Source organism: Odontesthes bonariensis, unplaced genomic scaffold (assembly GCF_027942865.1).
Source record: "Odontesthes bonariensis isolate fOdoBon6 unplaced genomic scaffold, fOdoBon6.hap1 scaffold_210, whole genome shotgun sequence".
NCBI classification, from domain to species: domain Eukaryota; kingdom Metazoa; phylum Chordata; class Actinopteri; order Atheriniformes; family Atherinopsidae; genus Odontesthes; species Odontesthes bonariensis.
In genome coordinates, this window is record NW_027457419.1 from 7584 (window position 1) to 29240 (window position 21657).

General features: G+C 42.6%; 1 protein-coding gene across 1 annotated transcript; it reads right to left on the bottom strand.

Moving 5' to 3' along the window:
- Positions 1–841: 841 nt before the first annotated feature.
- LOC142376224 (sorting nexin-2-like) lies at positions 842–20202 on the bottom strand (the record flags this gene model as incomplete). Its single annotated transcript, XM_075459911.1, has 11 exons — positions 842–1808; positions 3135–3340; positions 3627–3720; positions 4354–4467; positions 6649–6724; positions 13332–13410; positions 15062–15203; positions 17571–17614; positions 18220–18286; positions 19498–19658; positions 20103–20202. Coding segments are annotated over 11 exons (1332 nt in total), but the record flags the coding sequence as incomplete, so codon positions are not given.
- Between the last annotated feature and the right edge of the window lie 1455 nt (positions 20203–21657).

A 21657-nucleotide genomic window follows, 5' to 3' on the forward strand; every position in this document is an offset into this window, starting at 1 on the left:
TCCGGTAAAGAGCAGATCCGGTAAAGAGCAGATCCGGTAAAGAGCAGAAAGAAGAACACTCTTGATTAAGATAACATGAACGAACTGCTGTTAATAATCCTAAAATCTAAAGGCTTTCACCTCCATCTGCCACTGTTCTGACTGACTGTGGCTGCCCCACTTTGACCTGCCATCACTCAAGATGAATTATTTGAATTATCTTTTCGTTTTTGATGTGCACGGCTGCTCTTATCCCAGTAGTGTATCTTCACAGCATCGACATATAAACTTATTTTAGCTTGTGTAAGTTGTGCTGACGTTTGTCCTTTTCCTCTCTCAGAACTCGTCTGCTGGGGCGCCTCAAGGCTCAGCGCCGGGTCTCCTTCTGTTTGCTACGCGAGGCGGATGAAACCCGAATGTACCGATTGGTCTCGGTTCAGCGGCACTTAAAAAACGACTCCTGGCTCGTCAAAGATGTCGCTGCATTTAACAGCATCTTTGGAAAAGCTGCATGAAAAGTAGGGCTGTAGCGTACACTAATCTCACGATACGACACACGATATTCAGCCAACGATTCGATACGATTCGAAACACTCCATCATATTCTGGGGGGAAAAAGGGACGGTGTGATTTGACATGAATCGTTGCTGATTGGACTGGTGGTCCGACCTTTGAACCGGAAGGACGACACAGCCAGACAAACAGAAACAAACGTGAGAGCTGTGCACTTTATACAACATCTATGAACTAATTTATCACTGTTTTGTATAATCTGACCCCCTGGTATTGTATTGTATTACCTTAATGTTCTGTGTTTTCACTAATTGTAACGTCTGACTTTTCAATAAAGTTTGCTTTTAAAAAAAAAAAATATATATATATATATATATATATATATATTTTTAAATTAATAAAAATATATATCGCAGTATCGATAAAATGAAAAGGGAAACAGGGGGCGTGGCTAAGATTGAAATCAGGAACATATCAACAACATCTCACTTGTAAAGATAGTGATTATAAAAAATGTGCTACACTGCAAAGAGACGATAAAGTTTTATGAATTGAAAACCAGCAGCTAAGCACATCCTCATGCGGTTCTGTTGTTGTTGATGTAGGTTCATTCACGTGATTTTTTCAGCGGTTTCAGAGCTGCAGACAGTTTCAGGAAGAATCGGGACGTTGCGGCGCGCTCCGGTGATCTCATCGTTTGCTGTCAGGTGGTCATAAAACGCCGTCCTGGACGTTTTAAAGGCGGCCTCTCAAACGTGTTTAATCTCATATCATCTTTAGAGGTCTTTGCTCTTGCTTTATGCAAATCGTGTCGCTCGGCGACTCATTCTGCGGTTTTCAACCAACACGTGTGCCGAAGCTGTGGCTGAGAGTAACCATGGCGACGAGACAAGAAAACGGACGGTTCGACTGAACCGAATAAAAGGAGGAGCAACCGACTGCTTCATGGAAACAGCACGGATGACTCTACCATGTTTCCACCAGGTGCATGATGGGAAATAACCTCAGAAAAATCTAGTTGTGACCCTGTAAGATCTGGAGTCTTTGTCTTTAGATGCGAGCGGCTGTCAGGTGTTAGTCTGCTGATTTAAAGCTTTTCTGAGGTTTGTGGGAGGCAGGAATGATTTCTGACGCCCTGCTCGTGCATGTGCGCGTGCATGTTGCGGCCTCACCTCTTTGATCTCTTCTTTGGCCTGCTGCAGTTTCTCGGGTTTGTTGGCGGACTGCAGTTTGACTTCAGCCTCTCGTTTCTTCTGCAGCAGCATCTGACTGTCCTGCCACTTCTGCCACGTCTTCATACGGTGGTCAAACACACCCTGAACACACACACACACACGCACACACACACACACACACACACACACACACACGCACACACACACACACACAGTGTCACAGAAGTCCTCTGATAACCTGCTCACATGATTAAAAAGGGCACGATTGCATTACGAGACGCATCATGATGCGTAATGATGAGTCTTCCTTTTAAAATGACTAAATTTGGCTTCTTTTACAGCACTTTCACACTTTCACATATTGAAGGTTTAAGTTGTTTTATCAACAGGGTTCCGATTGTTAAGCATCAGAGACGGGAACCACCGATTCCTGCCAGGAACATTCAGAGATTTAAGCCTCAAGTTGAACTGGTCTGGCCTTGTATGAAGATATCACGATCACAGATACCAGGGGAGATCCTCTCTAATGGGATCTTATGTTCACCTCTGAGTAAACTTCCTCCTCTGTGGTGGCAGCTTCTGGGTTACAAAGGAAATATTAAAATAAGCTGCAACATCTGTGCAGAAGTGCATCCACTTCAAGCAATCCAGAACAAGCAAATGTACATTTAGACTGGAAGATGGAATATTTTACCATCATTAGATGCAAAATCATAAAACAGAAATTAAAAAAAAAATCATTAAATGAGGGAACTTGGACATTTCATTGTTCTATACTTTAAAAAAATCTAATTAAAAGGCTTTTTCAGGCTCCGCAGATACCAGAATGACAAAGATGTCTGAACCGTGAAAAAAAAACAAAAAACACAAAAATCTTAATCTACATCTGAATGAAACGTTTAAAATTAAGAATGAAAATCCACACGGACATCTACAGCTCTGAGTAAATGTTTGGCCTGAATAAATGTTTCAGAGGGAATCTAACAGTAAAGTTTGGTAAAAAAAACGACAAACTCGACAAATTAAATTGCGTAAATAAGTGGGATAATGTAATATAATGTAGTAACTGTCGCCATTTCCCAGAAGTATTGGCTCATTTTAGCTGAAATGATCCATCTACATGTAAATTCCAGCTTCACAAACCCAAACTCTGTATAAAACTTGGTGAGTAACGATAATCACTTTCTAAATAAGATAATTCATTCGTTCAACAGGACCTGAGCCTTTATAAATGGATCCATCGGCAGATTGACGAGTAAAAAGAATCATTTCTAGATTAATTTATGGACGTATGTGAGGTTAGAGGTGATTTTATCAACAGTTACAGAGCAGAGATGAATTGGAATGCAGCTCCTCCTGTTTCTACCAGAGCTTCAGCAGCTCAGACAGAAGTCTGAGGCGTGTGTCAGACAGTAACTGCTGGTTTCACACGCCGCCGCCCCGCCGCTTTTCTACCGGAGGTCGTACCTTGACGGCGGTGATGAGCCGGACGTAGTCGCCCAACAGCTCGGAGAAGAGGTAGAAGTCGGCGTTGGCCTGGTCCTGGTGCAGCTGGTCGATCTTTTCCTCCACCTCGGCCAGCTGGGACAGAGCCCGGGACAGAGCCGTGTGGTCTTCGCTGTTCCCCAACATGGCCGCCGACTTGGCGAACTGCGCCGTGTTGACAGAAAGCTCTGAAGAAGAGAGGAGAGGACGGGGGGGACCTAAAACTCTAACTCAAACATGGAAGAAAAAAGGCTTTCTTTCACTACGGATTGTTTGTGAATGACAGAAACGATCAGCCACAGATCAAATTACCGACCTGTTTCTGCTCTAATTTAGCTCCTTTTTCTGAAAATATTTTGGCGCATTTACTCGTAAATTCTATCCAGGAAGCAGTTAAAACCGAGGCGGCTCAAATAAGGAAATAACACAGAAGTTAGAACATTTTAAAAGGTGGACTGGAAGAGGTCGGAGTACCTTTCCTGTGACAAACCAGCGACTCCACGCTGATGTGAAGCTTCCTCAGCTGGACGTCCAGGTTCTCAAAATGTTGCTGTTTCTCCTCGAACCACTGATGCACACACACACACACACGCACACACACACACACACACACACACACACACACACACACACACACACACACAGTCAGGTTTCACAGTGCTTTTAAGTCCTTTAAACTACGTCTCTTCTTACGTTTCCTTCATGCTTTCCATCCCTCCTTTAAACCCTTTATCCCGTTTGAATCTTTTCTCTCGTCTCCATGGTTACTCATTTGTTCCTTCTTCTCCTCTAATTTTTTTCTTCATTTCCCTCGTTCCCATCTTAGCCGCTTAACTTTTAACGTCCTGCTTATCTTTTTGTTTTCCAGTTTGTTCTAGTTTCATCCCGGACGCTCGTCTTCATCACTTTCATTTCTTTTCTTTTTCCTTCTCCCATTTCTTTTTTTTCATTCCACCCTTCCTTACTCTTCTTTTTAATCCCTCTCCATCTATTATGTCATCACTACCTCCTTTTCCCTTTCTGCTTCCTTCCTTTTTAATTCCTTTTCTGCTGAACTTTTCCAGGTCTTTCTATTTTACTTCTTCCATTCCTTCTTTATCATCTACCTCTTGTCCCTTTCCTGCCTTCCCTCATCCCTCTTTCACTGCTTCATTTTTGCCCCGTTTCCCCCTTCCTGTGCCTCCCTCCCTCCCCCACTCACGGCGTCGGACTCGTTCATCTTGATGGTCATCTTGTTGACGGCGTCGGCGGCCTTGTTGACCATCCGCAGAATCCCGGCGCTGCTCAGAGCCTGCGTGCTGACGGCCCGCGGCAGCTGCACAATAAAACAGACACACACGGGTTAAAGAGTCGCCTCCATGTTTGTTTCACTGCGTTTCACCTTCTTCTTTCAGGCCTTTTCCGCATCGGGTTTATTTCTTATTCTTTTCTCTCCTTTCACTTTCTCTTCTTCCTTTCCCTCCATCTCTTCCCTCTCTAACTCCCCCCTCCTCCCCTCTGATTGCGATGTCTCCCACGTTTTAGCCCCCCCATCAGAATTAATGCAGCTGCTTTATGTGCTGAGCAACTTTAAACAGCAAAAACCGACACAGAACCCAACGTGTCAGTCTGAAAACGCCGGCTCGTCCGTGGGAAAATAGGCTCATTTTTCTTCATTTTGGAAAAGTTTACTTTTTTCCCGGTTACACGGGGTTTTCCTGTAACGGGTTACCTCCACCTCTCCCGCCTCTCTGATCTCATTTAACAGCGGCGGCGGCAGCCAGGGGACGTCCCCGTCCCCCGGGGGCCTCGCTGAAGGCGGGACGAGGGTAAATGACTGTAGGCAGGAGAGGGGAGGGGAGGGGGGGTAAAAATAGCTTTCAATTGCCAGGTCCCCTCCCACCCCCCCACCCTGGTTGTGTTTCATTAAGCGGGCCGGACGGACCGACACGCTCGGTCAAGCGTCCGAGTGATTCATCTGTTAAATCTGTGACACAAAGCCATTTATTCTGGACCCGACGGCCGCGCTGCCTCGCAACGCAATCCCAGCTCCGCTCAGGCGGCTGGCAGCGGGGCCGACAGGCCGGCCTGAGACCAAATGTTTCAGAGGATTTAGTCTGATTGGACAACAAAGGGAGGAAACACAAAACGCCGCAGGCCCTTAAACCTTCAGGCAGTTTTCGGTGTGACCTCACCGCGATGCTCGGCCGCTTGTTGGGAAAAAGAAGTTTTTTTTTGTCTGTTTGGGAGGGGAAGCGTTATTTTGTCTGTGTGCTTCACTTTTTTTGGTGGAAAGAGTAAAACATCTCAACAATAACTGATCAAACACATTCATATTAACAGCTCTCCTGGTCCCCATCCTGCAGTTCTGCTTCAAGTTATCCCCGTACAAGGAAAACAAGCCGGTGTCTGATTAAATAGCTCCCCCTGTTGGTCATATTACACACATCAATGCATCTCATCTCTTACTAAGCTATTAAAAAAAGTACAGAAATAGAAAATATGAAAATATCATATCATAGATTTTGAATAAGACTTGTGTTTATTTTTTCATTTTTAACATTTCTTTTCTCATGTGTCTATGCATGAAATCTGCACGATATCTTTTAATTTATCTGGACTGTTGCTTGTTTTTAAATTCATTTAAATTATTTTAATTGTTTCTCTTTATATTCTTTTATGTATTTTTAATGCTTCTTAGACTCCCTGCTGCAATGCTTTTATTTTATGTAAAGCACTTTGAACTAATTTTCTACATGAAATGTGTCATATAAATAAATTTGATTTGATTTCAAAGTGCTTTAAAACTAACAAGAAGAACAGTTAAAATGTTCCTAAATGCAAAAATCTGCTCTGAAAATGTGTGAAAAGAGAGCTGAAAGATGAGGTTTGAGTGGACGTGACTCGGATCAATGTGCAGGGAATTAGCCCCAACAGGAAACCGATTTAAATTCTTCTGAATCTGGTGAGAAATATTATGGACGATTGTTCCAGCGAGACGGTTAAACTGACCCTTTGAGTCATTATTGGGGGAAAAAATAGCCAAGTTGTAGCACAGGTTAACTTCCAGCACACGCTCACACTGCCATGTCGGGGCTTAAATAATATCTGCAGCCCCAAACAACTGCTAACCCAAATAAATGAGGCCAGCCTGAACGCTTTGGCCTGTAATCCTCCAGTTAAAGAGCACACTGGGGACACTAAAGCCTAAAGTAGGAGACATTTTCATCTGTTTGAGTCCTAACTTTCCATGTTTTGTTAGTTCCACGGCAAACAAGCTGCAGCTCATTCTCAAACACACGGCTGGGAGTTTTTAAACTGCCGTTTGCAGGTTGTGTTGATTTTCTGCAGCGGAGCGTTGAAGCAGAAGCTGCTTCAGTGGTGCACGGCTGCCGTTGGCCTGTTGCATTAAACAGGCTGCAGAAGGAAACGGAGATCCGATCATAATGAGCAGGTTTGCAGACGCTCGTGTCTGACTGATGAGCCGAACCTCTGCCGGTAGCGTTGCTTCTCTCACCTCTGAGCTCTCCAGGAACTGCAGCACGTCAGGATCCTTCAGCAGGATGGGATGCTTCACTGTTCTCATCAGATACCTGAAACAGAGCAAATTCTGATCAAAAAACAGCTCAGCAGAGGCCTTCTTTTTATGAAGACCAGTTACCAAGCCAGCGGTACGTTCGACTTAATCTGGGTCGTTCTGTAGGAGAGAAGCTTTTTCTGTGTCACGCTTCCCTCGAGTTAAAAGTTTAACTTCAGTATTTAGCTATTTTCAGCCAAACACAGCTGGGCAGCAAAAAGCTACACACACATTTAAAGGAGCTGAAGGTACGTCTCATATATGAGCTCAGCCAAGGGTACTTCACATTATCAAATCAAATCAAATTTATTTGTATAGCACATTTCATGTACAAAACAATTCAAAGTGCTTCACATAAAATAAAAGCATTGCAGCAGGGAGGGTAAGAAGCATTAAAAATACATAAAAGAATATAAAGAGAAACAAATAAAATCATTTAAATTAATTTAAAAACAAGCAACACTCCAGATAAATTCAAAGATATCGTGCAGATTTCATGCATAGACACACGAGAAAATAAATGTTTTTAACCTGGATTTAAAAATGTCTCCATTTGGTGAAAGTTTAATCTCATTAATAAGCATCATGTGCAGGTTTATATGTAAGTTTATCTGAAGTTACCCAAAGCCGAGTTTCAGGACATTGAAACACACAAAAATATCGGCTGATTAAAAGTACGCCCACACAAAGAAATGACGCCTTTGCTTCAAAGTGAATATGAACCTTTGAAAGCCAAAATCTTGAATTTAGAATAGGAAATCAGAGCATCAGAAGTATAGTGACCTGATGATGGTGCTGGGCGAAGAGTGGAGATATGACACTGATGTTCCAGCTCATCCTGAGGGAGACGCGAGCGTCTAAAAGAGCTAAATTCCTCTTCAGTGTGTCGAAATGTTCTTAAAAAGCACAAACAACAACCTGTTGGTGGTGTTAAAGTTAAACCAACAGCGATAACGGTGTCAGGAAACGGGTCATGTTGCTCCATCCTATAGATGCTGATGATTTGTGTGAATAACTGGAGGCAGAAATGAGGGGATGTTCACTAAAATTTAGGGCTGGGCGAGTTAATGCGTTAAAAATGAGTTAACTCGTTAATTATTTTAACGTCGGTAAATATTTTATCGCGCATTAGCGCAGGTTTTATTATTTATTTTATTATTGTAAAAGTCTGTTGCTCACAGGCTTTTATTTTGTAAAAGTCTGTTGTTCACAGGCTTTTATTTTGTAAAAGTCTGTTGCTGTCTGCTGCGGAACCGGAAAAGAAAGTAATCGGCGGATCCACCAAACATGGAGAAGGGTACGGAACTTTTACTCAGCCATTTTCATTTTAAACTTCTTCCAGACGGCGGAGTCGACAGAACCAAAGTCATCTGTAAACACTGCCAAGTTGAATCGTCTTCTCAGCGTAGTAGTTCCAGTCTAAAATATCACTTAAAGGCAAAACACACAACTGATAGCGGCAAGTCATTCAAGGAAACAGACAGTGGAGCGAGGCTTCTACATAAAAACTACAGAAAGATGCTGATGTTAAAAGTGTGTTTGCACAACAAATGTTATGGCACTTTCATTCATATGGCAGCACATTTAAAATAAAACTAAATGCTAAAAGCTATACACTACTTTTGAATTCATTTGGATTTTGCGTACAAATGCGATTAATCGTGATTAATCAGAGAAATCATGAGATCAATTAGATTCAATATTTTAATCGTTGCCCAGCCCTGCTAAAATTCAAGTGTTAATTAGTTGTTAACTGTTCATTTCGGTTTCTTTTATGAGCTGTAATGTGTGGCACCCACTCCACTGCTGCATTTAAACCAGTGACCTCCATCAAAATGTAATAAATTCCATTCCGTCCACGGATCTCAGATGTTTTCCGTAGTTTAGGAGCCACAACCTCGACTAACGTTAGTTTTCAGACCAGATGGAGGAACCGCCAACAGGTTCTGGTCAGAGGACTTCAATGACCTGCGCATCATCTGTGGCTGTAAGAGCTCACTGATGTAAAGAGAGGATCTTAAAGTGAAGTGTGAATTTTAAGAGGAGCCAGTGCAAAGATGACAAAACAGGGGTCACATGAGACGGCTTAGAGGGCCGAGGAAGAGCCGCAGGTCGGACCGTCTGCCAGCGATCCACACGACCCACTGAGGCTGATGTACAGTGAGCTCCAACAGAGGAAACACAAGGCGTGAAGAATTATCACACACACTTTTCTGACTTTTGTCATGATAAAGAGCCAGAAATGTTGCTTACAGCGCAAAGCAAACAAGAACTTCTGTTGTTAAAGTGTGAAGTGAGAGATAATTAGCAGCCATCCACTTCTTTATGGCATCAGAACAGCCTCGAAGGACACATATCGTCATATTATCTGTGTAACAATGGTATGAGACCCCTTTAAAAGGTGTGTCCAAGTGGGAAGAACTACAAAGAAAAAAAGAAAAAGAAAACAGACTTTTATAGGTTTTTCTCCCTGAAAGCAGCATTTCCACATGAATCAGGGACTCAAAAAGATATCGATCGTGAACATACGAGGGGACTTTCAGGGTGAGATTGGCTGCCTTTCTGGTCAGATGAGCTCAGTTGTTTTAGGTTTAATCTCCACGGCTAACAGAGTCTGTGAACTTGAAGTCATACAGCAGGTATAAATGCTGCTGGCATCAGGTGGTGGGTGCAGAGGTGGTGGGGCGCAGGAAGAGAATATCAGATCGCCGTGGAAACAAAAACAACCACAGTCTGAAGAGATTAGAAGCGTAACGCCTGAGTTTTAGTATTATTATAATAATAAAAGGATCAGAGCTGGGATGAAATAAGAGAGAAATGTTTGCTGGGTATTAAGCATCAGCTTTTCCATCAGTGTAGATTTCTGCCCTCATTAACTCGGTCCATCAGGGTGGAGTTCTGCAGCTCTGAGCTCCATCAGCTGTCGCTGGCTGACCTTCCTGTCAATCAAACGGCATCAGCAAAGGGCAGCAGAATGTCAGCCCCGCCCCTTTTATCCGCCCCACCCCCCCGCCCGCCTTCCTCAGTATTCAGCACACGCACAGGTGGGTGCGTGTCGTGATAATGATGTATCTAATATTTGTGGTTTAACCTTTCGATCTTAAAGTTCTGACCACGCTGATCTTTAACACACACATTCACCGTTGATATAAAGCATTCCTCGGTCTCCAACACTTCCTCTGACCCTCACAGGTGAATGTCCAACCCCAACTCTGACCAGAACCTCTTTCTTACTAAATCCTCGTTCCTCTTTTCAGCATCTATTGTTCCTGATTCTTTCACGTGTGCCGAGGCCTGAAGTAAAGACTCGTAAGAGCTGGAGCGCTGCCCGAGGCCCACAAACGTTTTCTTTATCGATCTTAAAACAAAAAAAACGGCTTTAATTCAATCAAAAATAACATTTATGTCAACTGAATTGAAATAAGATTTTAAAAATAAGTTAAATTCAAATAAAAATACACTCCCACTAGAGGTGGGCGATGACTTTATCGAGTATAAACTGTGATGGCATCTTTTTCACGTCTCTGAATGCCCCTCACAGCAGGATTTAGTTAGCGAGCGTACTGGCAGTAGATCGGATTTCACGGGGAAAACGTCAAACAAAACGCGCTTATCAGCAAAATATGCTGCGAAAAAAAAAACAGCCGTTCCACGAGCCTGTTTCACCTCCTGAAACGCCCCAAACTGCACGTCCAAACCTCCAAATAAAAAGGTCAAATGAAGCAAAACCACAAACGCAGACACGCTCCCATTGCTGAAACACGACCCATCAGAAAAAGAAACATCTTTCCCAAAGATTTGTGTTAAAATGCTCTTTGTTGTGGCTTTGAGCCTCAGCAGGAGGAACTATCTAATATTATTTATGTTGTTTGTTAAAAGCTTCAGAGTGCAAATGAAATAAATAATAATAATAAAAAGGATATACTTGAATCAGACTGGACTTATTTATGCATCATAGGGTTGAATTTAACATTTATACAGAAATTAAAGGAAAACTCCGGGGCATTTGAAGCGCATTTCCATTGCTAGAGGTTGTCAAATACTGATAGCAGGACACAGACAGGTGCAAATCTGTGCTCCCTGTGTGAAGATCGCTCTGTCCGCACAGCATGTCATGCGAGGCTAATACGTGGTGGCTAAGGGGCAAGCGCTAACCCTTCCACGTAAAACAACAACTTGCACACTGCAGAAACGTCACACCACTTTATAACCCATCCGACAATAAAGTCACAAGCCTTACCATCAAAACCATATGCATGGTTCTCACATTACTGGCATGGGGACGTTACAAAACAACTTTATAAACAGCATGTCACTCACCGGCTGGTTGTAGGCTCGCGCATGTGAAAGCCCAAAAGAGTCAATGGACGATAATCACATATACAAAACAATTATCTTCTCTAGAAAAACTGCGTTCAAGTATTTAAAACATTACAACAATACATGCCCAGTAATATTGTTGTAATGTTTTAAATACTTGAACGCAGTTTTTCTAGAGAAGATAATTGCTTTGTATGTGGGATTATCGTCCATCGACTCTTTTGGGCTTTCACATGCGCGAGCGTACAACTAACCGGTGAGTGACATGCTGTTTATAAAGTTGTTTTGTAACGTCCCCATGCCAGTAATGTGAGAACCATGCATATGGTTTTGATGGTAAGGCTTGTGACTTTATTGTCGGATGGTTACTGAGACACATAAAAACAAAATAAAAACAAAAAAATGGTATTTTTTGGACTATAAGTCACACTTTTTTTCATAGTTTGGCTGGTCCTGCGAATTATAGTCAGATGCGACTTATATATCGAAATATATAGAATTTAACATGGTTTTAAATGTTAATTCAAACTGACTTCTTGGTGTTACCGCTTCATGCAACGCAGCCGCCTCTCTATCAGAGCACGGACAATGTGTGTCGGGATTGGTCTTGAATTTTGTGAAATAAATTTCTAAATAAATGTGACTTATATATCAAAATATATATAATTCAACATGGTTTTAGATGTTAATTCATACTGACTGACATCAACCAAGGAGTAAACACTCTAGGCTTGTGACAACTATATGCTGCTTAATTCATAACTCAAAGACAACTGAGACAGACTGAACACAATCAAAAAGAAGATCCTAATCTGCAGATTACAAACTGCAGGCTGTAAAAGATGCAGCCGAAAACGGGAATCCAGCAGCAGAAAGAAAGAGTGAGTGAGAAGCTTGTGAGTGGACTGGCGAAAAGCAGAGGGTTAATCTGACTGCAGTGAAGAAAACAAAGAGCGCTAATCGCCTCTCTATCAGAGCACGGTGTGTCAGGATTGGTCTTGGATTTTGTGAAATAATTTTCTGAATAAATGCGACTTATGTATGTTTTTTTTGCTCTTCACGATGCATTTTTTGACTGACGCGACTTATAGTCCGGAAAATACTTGTTTTGGCCTCATCACACAGTCCTAAGTCAAACTATACATTATTATCATAGAAAAAAAGCCACTTTTATTAGAAGATAACCACCAGTACCAGTGTTCCCAGTAGCGTTCCCACCACCAAAGCTAAGGCCAGGATCACAGTTCAGTTTCTAATCATAACACCAAGTTTTAATCCTCAAAGATCCCTTTTAACATGTTGGATCCCACAAACACATATGGTGTTTTTGGACAATATGAATATAGAAAAACAAGTACACACACACTGTTAACCTGTTTATACACTAATATTTTCCTCTGTTATAAGCGGTCACCAGAGGAATGAAGCACAGGCTTTTACATGCAAGGTGTAACAGGAAGTTAACCCATGGTTAACCCAGGTGCACCCATAGAGGAAGCAAGTCTTCCCTAAATAACTGCCACTCGTGTCACGTTTCACATGCATTTTATAAAACAAAGCTGTGTTGTTCGTGCTGCCAAATTCTGTTAAGAGGAAGGACGGATTCACTGGTGCATCTTTTCTTATTCTTCAGCATTCTGCACGCAGGACAAAGAATGAAGCAGAACAATCTGACGATATGATTTATATCATTTATGAACACCTGGGCTCGTGCTCGGTTCAGTCAACAGGACAAAGGGGCCAGAAGCAGGTAACAGAAGGCTGAGTTTAAGTGAAGTTTTCAACACTCTCTGGAGCCTTTTTAAGGGAAGAATTTCAGTGATTCTTCATTATTTACGTCACTTTAAGAGGATAAAACCTGAGGCGACCTTTACTGTGGGCAGAATATCGGAAACAGGAAAAATCTGAGAGTATCTGAGGAGATCAGCAGGAGGGGAGGAAAAAAAAAGCTGGACCTGAGAAGTGTTTTCAGACCAGGTTCTCTTTATTCTGAATGGACCTGGGCTTCTTAAACACTACAACCCAGTTCAGTTCTGGATTTAACTTTCAGGGCAGAGTTTTGGACCGTGTCTAAATGTTTTACGACAAAGAAAAGTTTAATTCTGCGATTGAGCAAAATTCACACATGATTTTGCTTTTAAGAAAACAGCAATTTAAGTTCAGAGTGTCTCTGAAAGCATCACAGAGGATGACTAACAGCTCACAGCTTCATCTCCACATGACACAAACACAGCCACCATACTGTGTCATCTGTCTGCAGATCAGCTGATCTGTTAAATCTCTGCGTTGTGTCCTCATCGTACCTCTCCAGCGCCGACCTCCTCTTCTCCACAAAGTCGTTGGACGACTGATCCTCCTTCCCCACCTTCACCTTGGTCATCCCTGCAGAAAATGAGACGCGTGCATATTTAAGTCATTTAATCGCCTTCTGATTTAACTGGAACAGTAAGATGGAGCTCTGGATAAGAGTTTAAACATTTTACAGCAACACATACAACACTTTAAAAACGCTTTTTGTTGATTATTTCTAGGGCTGGGCGAGTTAACTCGTTATTATCGCGTTAACTTGTTCATTATTTAACGGCGATAAACATTTTATTGCGCATTAACGCAGGTTTTATTATTATAAAAGTCTGTTGAATGCATCACATTCACACAGTTACAGCAAACACCACGAAGCATGGAGTAATAAAATAAAGATAAACTAGCAGGTAACATCACCGCTACAGGTGCTCCTCTGTCTCTGTGTGAAGCTCACGGAGCTAACCGGCGCTACTTCCTGTTTTACTTGTTTCAACATAAAAGCACGTATTTCAAAATGAATTAAAAAAAACTCCTGCATTTACAGTCAAGTTGAATTGTCTTCTCAGCGTAGTAGTTCCAGTCTAAAATATCACTTAAAGCTGCAGTCTGCAGGATTTGTTGTTGTCATACGTAAAGTCCTACTTTTTGGCATTTTAAGAGTTTACATGATCTATCAGAACGCTTGAAGTTGAAAACGGTGACCTCCGTAGTCGCAAAATGCAAGAAATGCTTATTTTTTAACCGAAAAATAAAAAGTTATTCAACTTCCTGTCCCGCCCTATCAAAACACATGAGAACTCGTGCACGTAGACGTGCACGCCAGATGCGCTTACACGACTCCTCATTCATCAACTCACCTGTCATTTGCGATCATGGAAGACACAGTAAGTAGACTAGCCCGTAATGAAGTTCAATAGTCTAGATAAATAAGCGTGGGGACGAGCCTACCTTGTATCGCGCGTGCACAATCGGTGATTGACAGGCAGCAGAGCCCAGCTCGTAACCTGATTGGTTACCTTTTACCGGTCCGGTCTGCAATTTTGTAAACAAACCTGCTGGCTTTGGAGGGACCTAGCGGGACATATAGGGGACCTAGAGAACTCATTTTTTTTTGTATTGGGGTATTTAATGTACTACTTTCAGAATCCCCGGACAGTTCCAGGCATTATGCTTGAAAAAGAGTTGCAGACTGCAGCTTTAAAGGCAAAACACACAACTGATAGCAGCAAGTCATTCAAGGAAACAGACAGTGGAGCGAGGCTTCTACATAAAAACTACAGAAAGATGCTGATGTTAAAAGTGTGTTTGCACAACAAATGTTATGGCACTTTCATTCATATGGCAGCACATTTAAAATAAAACTAAATGCTAAAAGCTATACACTACTTTTGGATTCATTTTTGGATTTTGCGTACAAATGCGATTAATCGTGATTAATCAGGGAAATCATGTGATTAATTAGATTAAAGATTTAATCGTTGCCCAGCCCTAATTATTTCATTACTCTGTAAAGAACAGTCATAGTTTGTTGAATTGAACTGTTTGGATGGCAGTTTTCGAACTGGAACTGTTCCTCATCTACAGAATTACTGGCCATGCAGCGTTTTCCTTCTCAAACACTTCCACATACAGTCCAGGGGAAGTCGGGAATCGAACCATCGACTTCTGGATGGGCGGATGATTGCTCTTGAATGCCCGAATACACTTGTGGAGGTCTGACTTTGCTTACCCACAATGCTTTTCTCCGGTGCAGGGGGGACGATGTAGCCTATGTGCAGGTACTTGGAGGCCAGTTTACTGTGCAGACCGAGAAAATCACTGAAACGCCTTTTCACCGAGAAGTCCATCTCCTTAAACACGGACATGGAGGTCTGTGTGAGGCACCAAGAGAAAGAAAGAGAGGCAGTTAAAGTGATGAACGGCTGGAGGACCAGGGGAGGGTAATGCCAACGATGTGTCATTATCAGAAATTAGTGGAGAACAGCTGACACTTTAAAGCAGTTTTAACATCATGCTGATGACAGGTATGTTTAACTTTGAACTGAGCTATATAAATATTATTATATTATTTGTGTTGTTTGTTAAAAGCTTCTGAGTGCAAATGAAATAAATAATAATAATAAAAAGGATATACTTGAATAAGACTGGACTTATTTATAAATCACAAGGTTGAATTTAACATTTATACAGAAATTAAGATGAGATTTTATAAATACTGAGACACATATCGCGAGAAAAGCTAAAAAAATTATAAAGATACAGTATTTTCTGGACTATAAGTCACACTTTTTTTTCATAGTTTGGCTGGTCCTGCGACTTATAGTCAGATGCGACTTATATATCAAAATATATATAATTTAACATGGTTTTTAGATGTTAATTCATACTGACTGACATTAACCAAGGAGTAAATACTCTAGGCTTGTGACAACTATACGCTGCTTAATTTATAACTTAAAGACAACTGAGACAAACTGAACACAATCAAAAAGAAGATCCTATTATGCAGATTACAAACTGCAGGCTGTAAAATATGCAGCCGAAAGATCAGGGACGTCCGGTCCTCGAGGGCAGGTTTTAGACGTGTTCAGGTGTGTTGAAGCAGGGAAACATCTCAAACCTGCAGGACAGCGGCCCTCAAGGACCGGATGTATGTGGGTAGAGCCTCAGTAATCCTAAAAACCTTAAATAAGAGCAGCCAGACTGGATTTCACCTCTCATCCGAAAGGCTTCCTCAGTGAAGAACTTAAGAGTCTTCAGCAGTTAATCAAGCTTTCAGAATTAAATGAAGTAAAGAAAGAAAAAGCCACAAGTTTTTTGAATGTCTAAAACAGATAAAAATTCTTACGGGGACCTAAAATCTCAGCAGATCGAGTGTCTCGTCTCTCTTTATCCAGTTTAACCTGAGACATGATGGAGCCAGGTCCAAGCGGAGTCACCTCAGTGACACAGGAAACTCTGACTTTAGGCTCAACATACGTCACAAACCTGTTAATGGGGTTGCTCAGAAACACTCAGTGGGGTCACATGGCACTGAAAGGATCAGATTATTGGCTAAATTACAATCAGATTGAGTTATTAAGTTCATGTAGACAGCTTAATCTGACAAGAAATTGGATCGGATCGGATTCAGACCCCGAGATAACTGGGTTGAAAGTCACTCTAAACCTGCTTGTAGACGCTGAAACACGTGGTGAATCAGACTTTGCGTTCTGCGCATGCTCCAGATGTTTTCCCGGGGTCGTGACCCGGAAGTCAAAGGAGACGATATTCCTGTTGTTGTCGCCGTCAGAAAGAAACAAACAACGCGATGGAGAATGCTCCGTTGGGCATCGAGTTTGTGCAACAAGCAGCTCATCACAGACCAAATGTAGAGGGACGTAGCTTCATCTGGCTCTGCGTTCTCCATCTTTCTCCAATGCCTGAGTTTGTTGTTGTTGTTGGTGGTGAAGAGGTCAACAGGAAGTGGCTCTATTAGCAACAGCTGGAATGGGTACAGCGCCACCTATCATACCGGGGTATGACACGCTTTGTGCCTCTGTTCCCATTCATTCACCGCCATATATCCAAGGAGAATTACCCTCGCTCAACTCAGTCTTATTGTAATTTAGCCAATTATCCGATCCTTTTAGTGCCATGTAACTCCACTGAGTGGTGCAGCTTATCCTAACCCTTCAGTCTGTCTTTAAGGTTGGAGCTCGTTTTTCTAAGTTGCCTTGAATACACCACGTTTGACCATCGTTTACACGTGTGTGCCGTCTTTCATCGTTATCACAGCGCACACGCCGTTAATACAGGGAGGCTGTGTTCATCAAACTGAGTTGTAAGGTGAGGTGGACGGCTTTTACTTAAATGATGTATGATGTAATAACAAGAACACTAGTTATTGTTACCAAGGTTAGATAAGTAGCTAGCTAGCTTCACGTTGGAAATAGATCCAGAGTCATTGATTAACTTGTGTTCTGAATTCCACGATTACTTGGCACATAATCAACAGTTTTGCAGCAGAAAGAGCAGGCAGCTCTCAACATTAGGGAAGCAGCAGAGACCATCGTATTACTCCTGAAGCAACACTGAAGTGTCACAAAACTGTCACACACAGCACAGTCTCAGCGTGATTAAGCATGTGGTCATAAAAGTTTTGTTTTCTGACCCCCGAGTGTGTGTTCATAAATGTGAACGAGCAGGTTTTAGTTTGACAGAAATGACAGAGAAAGGCTTTACCAACAGCTTCTCACCTTTGTGGTCACTTTGTAGGCCATGTATGCGTTCATCCCGTCACCTGGAACACACAGACTCTGATTAATGACCCGAAACGTTCAATCACACAAACACAGACGGTGTTTCCTCACCGTTTAAGCAGGAATGAGACTGAGACTCGGCTCAGCTCAGATATCAAACAAGTTTAACTAGTTTCATGCCTTTTATTTACCATCTTGGTTTGACCTTGTTCGTGTTTACACTCAGAGACTGTGGGGTTAATGCTGCTCTGCCTGCTGAATATGAAACAGTGCTGCCCGACCTACATGCAAAAAGATTTTTCAGCTCCAAACATTTGATCTGTGTGATGGTTTACGTGGTTGTAATGACAAGTACAGCCTCTAGGGGGCTCCACCAAGGCTCCTACTCTGCATTTTACTTCACTCTGAATTCGTTCAGATGAACGTGGAAAGGCTGATGTGACTTTTAACTTCCAGCATGTTTGTCCCAATCAGAAAAAAGGCAAAAACGATAACAACAGGAGGTTTGGTGGGAAATAAGGGCTCAGTGAGCAGATAAATCCATTTAAAAAGCTGCCAAAAATAACTCAGATCTGTGTGTTTTTCCATCTGTGGTAGATGTTTAGTTGGTATCACATGATATCACATATCATTAAAATGCACTCACCAACTTTCTCGGGGTCGGACACTGATATGTTTATGTCGAAGGAGTCGGCGCCTTCCTCCTCTTCGATCTACAGAGAACATCAAACAAAACTCAATCAGCATTCGTTGTTGGTAAAATCCAACAGCTGAACGTCAGGGTGAGATATTTCACTAGATGGATATGAACTACAGGAAGTGACATTAAAATGATGTCTGAAGATAAAAAACTGAAAACACAAAGCTTTTTCCTGCTGGGCCACATTTAAATCTACCGGTCTGGTCTCATGACTGTATGTTTGTCTTATGTTCAGTAACTTAAGGAATGGGTTTATGTCTGGAAACGACATTTAATAATGTGTAGAAGTCCTGATCCAGCCCTCATTTACTTATATATTTCCGTGAAAATAAGAAAAAGTTGCAAACATAAAATATAAATACAGAATATAAGTTAAAAACAGAGTTAGTTCAGTTCTGAGCAGCTTTAAAGTGAATATCTGCTCTGAGCTCCTTTCTCCTCCAGCACAGCCTGAACCCTCTCAGACGAGCTTTCTGTCCTTTCTTTAAGGAGTCTTCAGGAATAGTTCTCCAGGCTTCTTGAAGGACATCCCAAAGCTCTTCTTTGGATGTGGGCTGCCTTTTGTTGCCTTCTCTGCCAACATGATCCCACACTGCTTCAGTAATGTTGAGCTGCGGGCTCTGGGGAGGATTCATCCCTCCATCAGACCTGCTGCCACTGATTTTCAGCCCACTTCTTGTGTCCTTTGGCCCAGCTCAGCCTTTTCTCCCTGTTTCCCTTCCTTAAGAACGGCTTCCTGACAGCCACCCTTCCATGGAGCCCATTTCTGATGAGGCTTGGGCCAACAGCAGATGGATCAGCTGAAGGTCCAGATGCATCTCTCAGCTCCTGTGTCAGGTCTTTGCTGGATGTTTTCCTCTTTCTTAAGGACATCACTTTCAGATCCTGTTCATCTGCTGTAGATAGTTCTTTAGGCCTGACACTTCTTCTTCTGTCCTCCACTTGTCCAGTTTCCTCAAATGTTTTAAGGACGCACTGCACACCGTGCTGAGATATGCCAAGTTTTCAGCTAACAGCTCTTTGGGAATCACCTTGTTGCTGCAGAAATCCTGTTTTCTGTCTGTCACACTATGTTATCTTTGCTGTTTTTTACAGATGCAGCTAAAGAAATGGGAACAAATGATGTGTCTCTGTGACAGGCTGCTGGGAACAAAGTGCCTAAAGATCCAAAGATATGTGTGTGTGTGTGTGTGTGTGTGTGTGTGTGTGTGTGTGTGGAGTCACCTCATCAAATGAAGAGTGTGTGAACATGTCGTCGTGGGCGTGGCCGATGCGTGGGGTGATGACGGAGGTGGGAGGGGTGATGGGAGTGATGGCGGGTGATGGGCCGTCAGACAGCAGTACGTCTCGCTCCGGACTGTCCAACGACACCTCCTCTGTTGCCTCTACAATGTGCGCGCACACACACACAAACACACACACACACACAGATTACCACGTTAATTTAAATACAAGCAACCACTTTGTAAAGACAAAGAATTACAGCAGCTTAAAATCCAAAAGGAGGGTGACAGACATGTTGTTAAGACGAGGATCTGGTGATTTCTGTTGGCTCTGTTGGTTCCTGGAGTAACTAATAAAGTACTCATTTATCTATTATCATCAGACAAAAGAAACAGTCCCAACGAGCAGATATCCAAACTGCTATCAGTGCTCGAAATATGGAGAATGTGTACAAAAAATAAAGAAACAACTAAAGCGTCAAAGCCAAAAAAAAACTGAGACCCAAATAATCAAGTCTGACACGAGCAGAACATCCGGTGTGAAGCATCATAAAACATGTGAGACCTGTGGAGGCTACAAACTACAGATGTGTGAGATATTCATACCTGCGAACAGATCCTCGCCGTCGTCATCGAACAACAAGTCCTGCTTGGGTCCGTTTGAGTTGGTGCTGATGTCCACGGCAGGCAGGCTGGCTGGTTGGGACTAAACACACAAACACACACAAACACGCGTCAACGACACGGGTTTATAGATCAACCCCGGTCCCTGTGTAACATGGCAAAACAAACAGAGTGAAATGAACATAGAAAACATATCAGTCGTGAATCTGATGGCAGCAACATGTCCCAGAAAAGTTGAGACGGGGGGGGGGGGGAACAAAAGAAAAGAAACAGCTGGAGGAGCATGTTGCAGCTAATTATGATGATTGGCAACAGGTCGGTCACATGACTGGGTCCATTCGAGGGGTAAAAACAGGGGTTCATCAAAGATTCAGAGAATCTGGAGACATCTCTGTGAACATCCGGCCCTCAGGCGGCTCTGCATTTAAAAAAAAATAATAATCAGACCCGATTTGTCACGCCCATGGGATTTTCCCCATGTTTTTAGTTATGTTTTATCATGTTTTAGGTTGTGTTTTGGTTCTTGAGTTCATGTTTTGCCATTTGCTTTTCCCCTCACTTCACATACCACCTCATTAGTTTTCACTCACATCGCCTGTTCATTGTCCCCAGCTGCACTCATTCACAATTACCCAGTTCCCCATTTAGTTTCCAGGCTCCCCTGTCCTTTTTTCAGATCTTTACCTGATTTTCACCCCTCATGCCACGACCCCGCATTCAAGTTAAGTGTTTTTTCCCGTATCATGCCAAGTCTTTTGTTTTCGTTAGTCATAGTTTATGTCTTTTGTCTCACAGTTAAGTTATTTGTCATCCGGCTCGGCCGCGCCTTTTGTTTAACTTTGTTTTTATGAATTAAAACCCAGTTTCTTGTCTTACACTTCTGAGTCCGCATCCGTGTCCTACCCCCCAGCCAGTCCTGACACGATTCTGTCCTGGAAATCCCTGCATGGGCTCAGGAACACTTCCAGAGTTCATCGTCTGTGAGCACAGCTCAGCGTAACATCCACAGATGCAGGTTAAAGCTCCGTCAGGCGGAGAAGAAGCCACATGTGAACACGATCCAGAAACTCTGCCGTCTCCTCTGCACCAAAGCTCATTTAAAATGGACCGAGGCAAAGTGGGAAACTGTTCTGTGGTCAGATGGATCAGAACCCGATGCTGCGTCCTCCAGACTAAAGAGGAGAGGGGCCATCCAGCTTGTTATCAGCTCTCAGTTCATTAATGCCTCTGGAACTGGAAAACCTGCACATATGGAACGGCTCCATCGATGCTGAAAGGTTTAAACAGGTTTTAGAGCCACATCTGCTCCCATCCAGACGACCTCTGTTTCAGGGAAGGCCTTGCATATTCCAGCAGGACAGAGTTAAACCTGCATCTATTCCAACAGCATGGACTGACCAGCCCGCAGACCTTTAACCCCCTGAAAACATTTAGAACACAACAAAGAAGACTCCAGGACTGCTGAGCAGCTAGAATCCTCTATCAGACTAGAAAGGGAGAACATCCCCCCCCCCCAAAGGTCCAGCAGCTGGTCTCC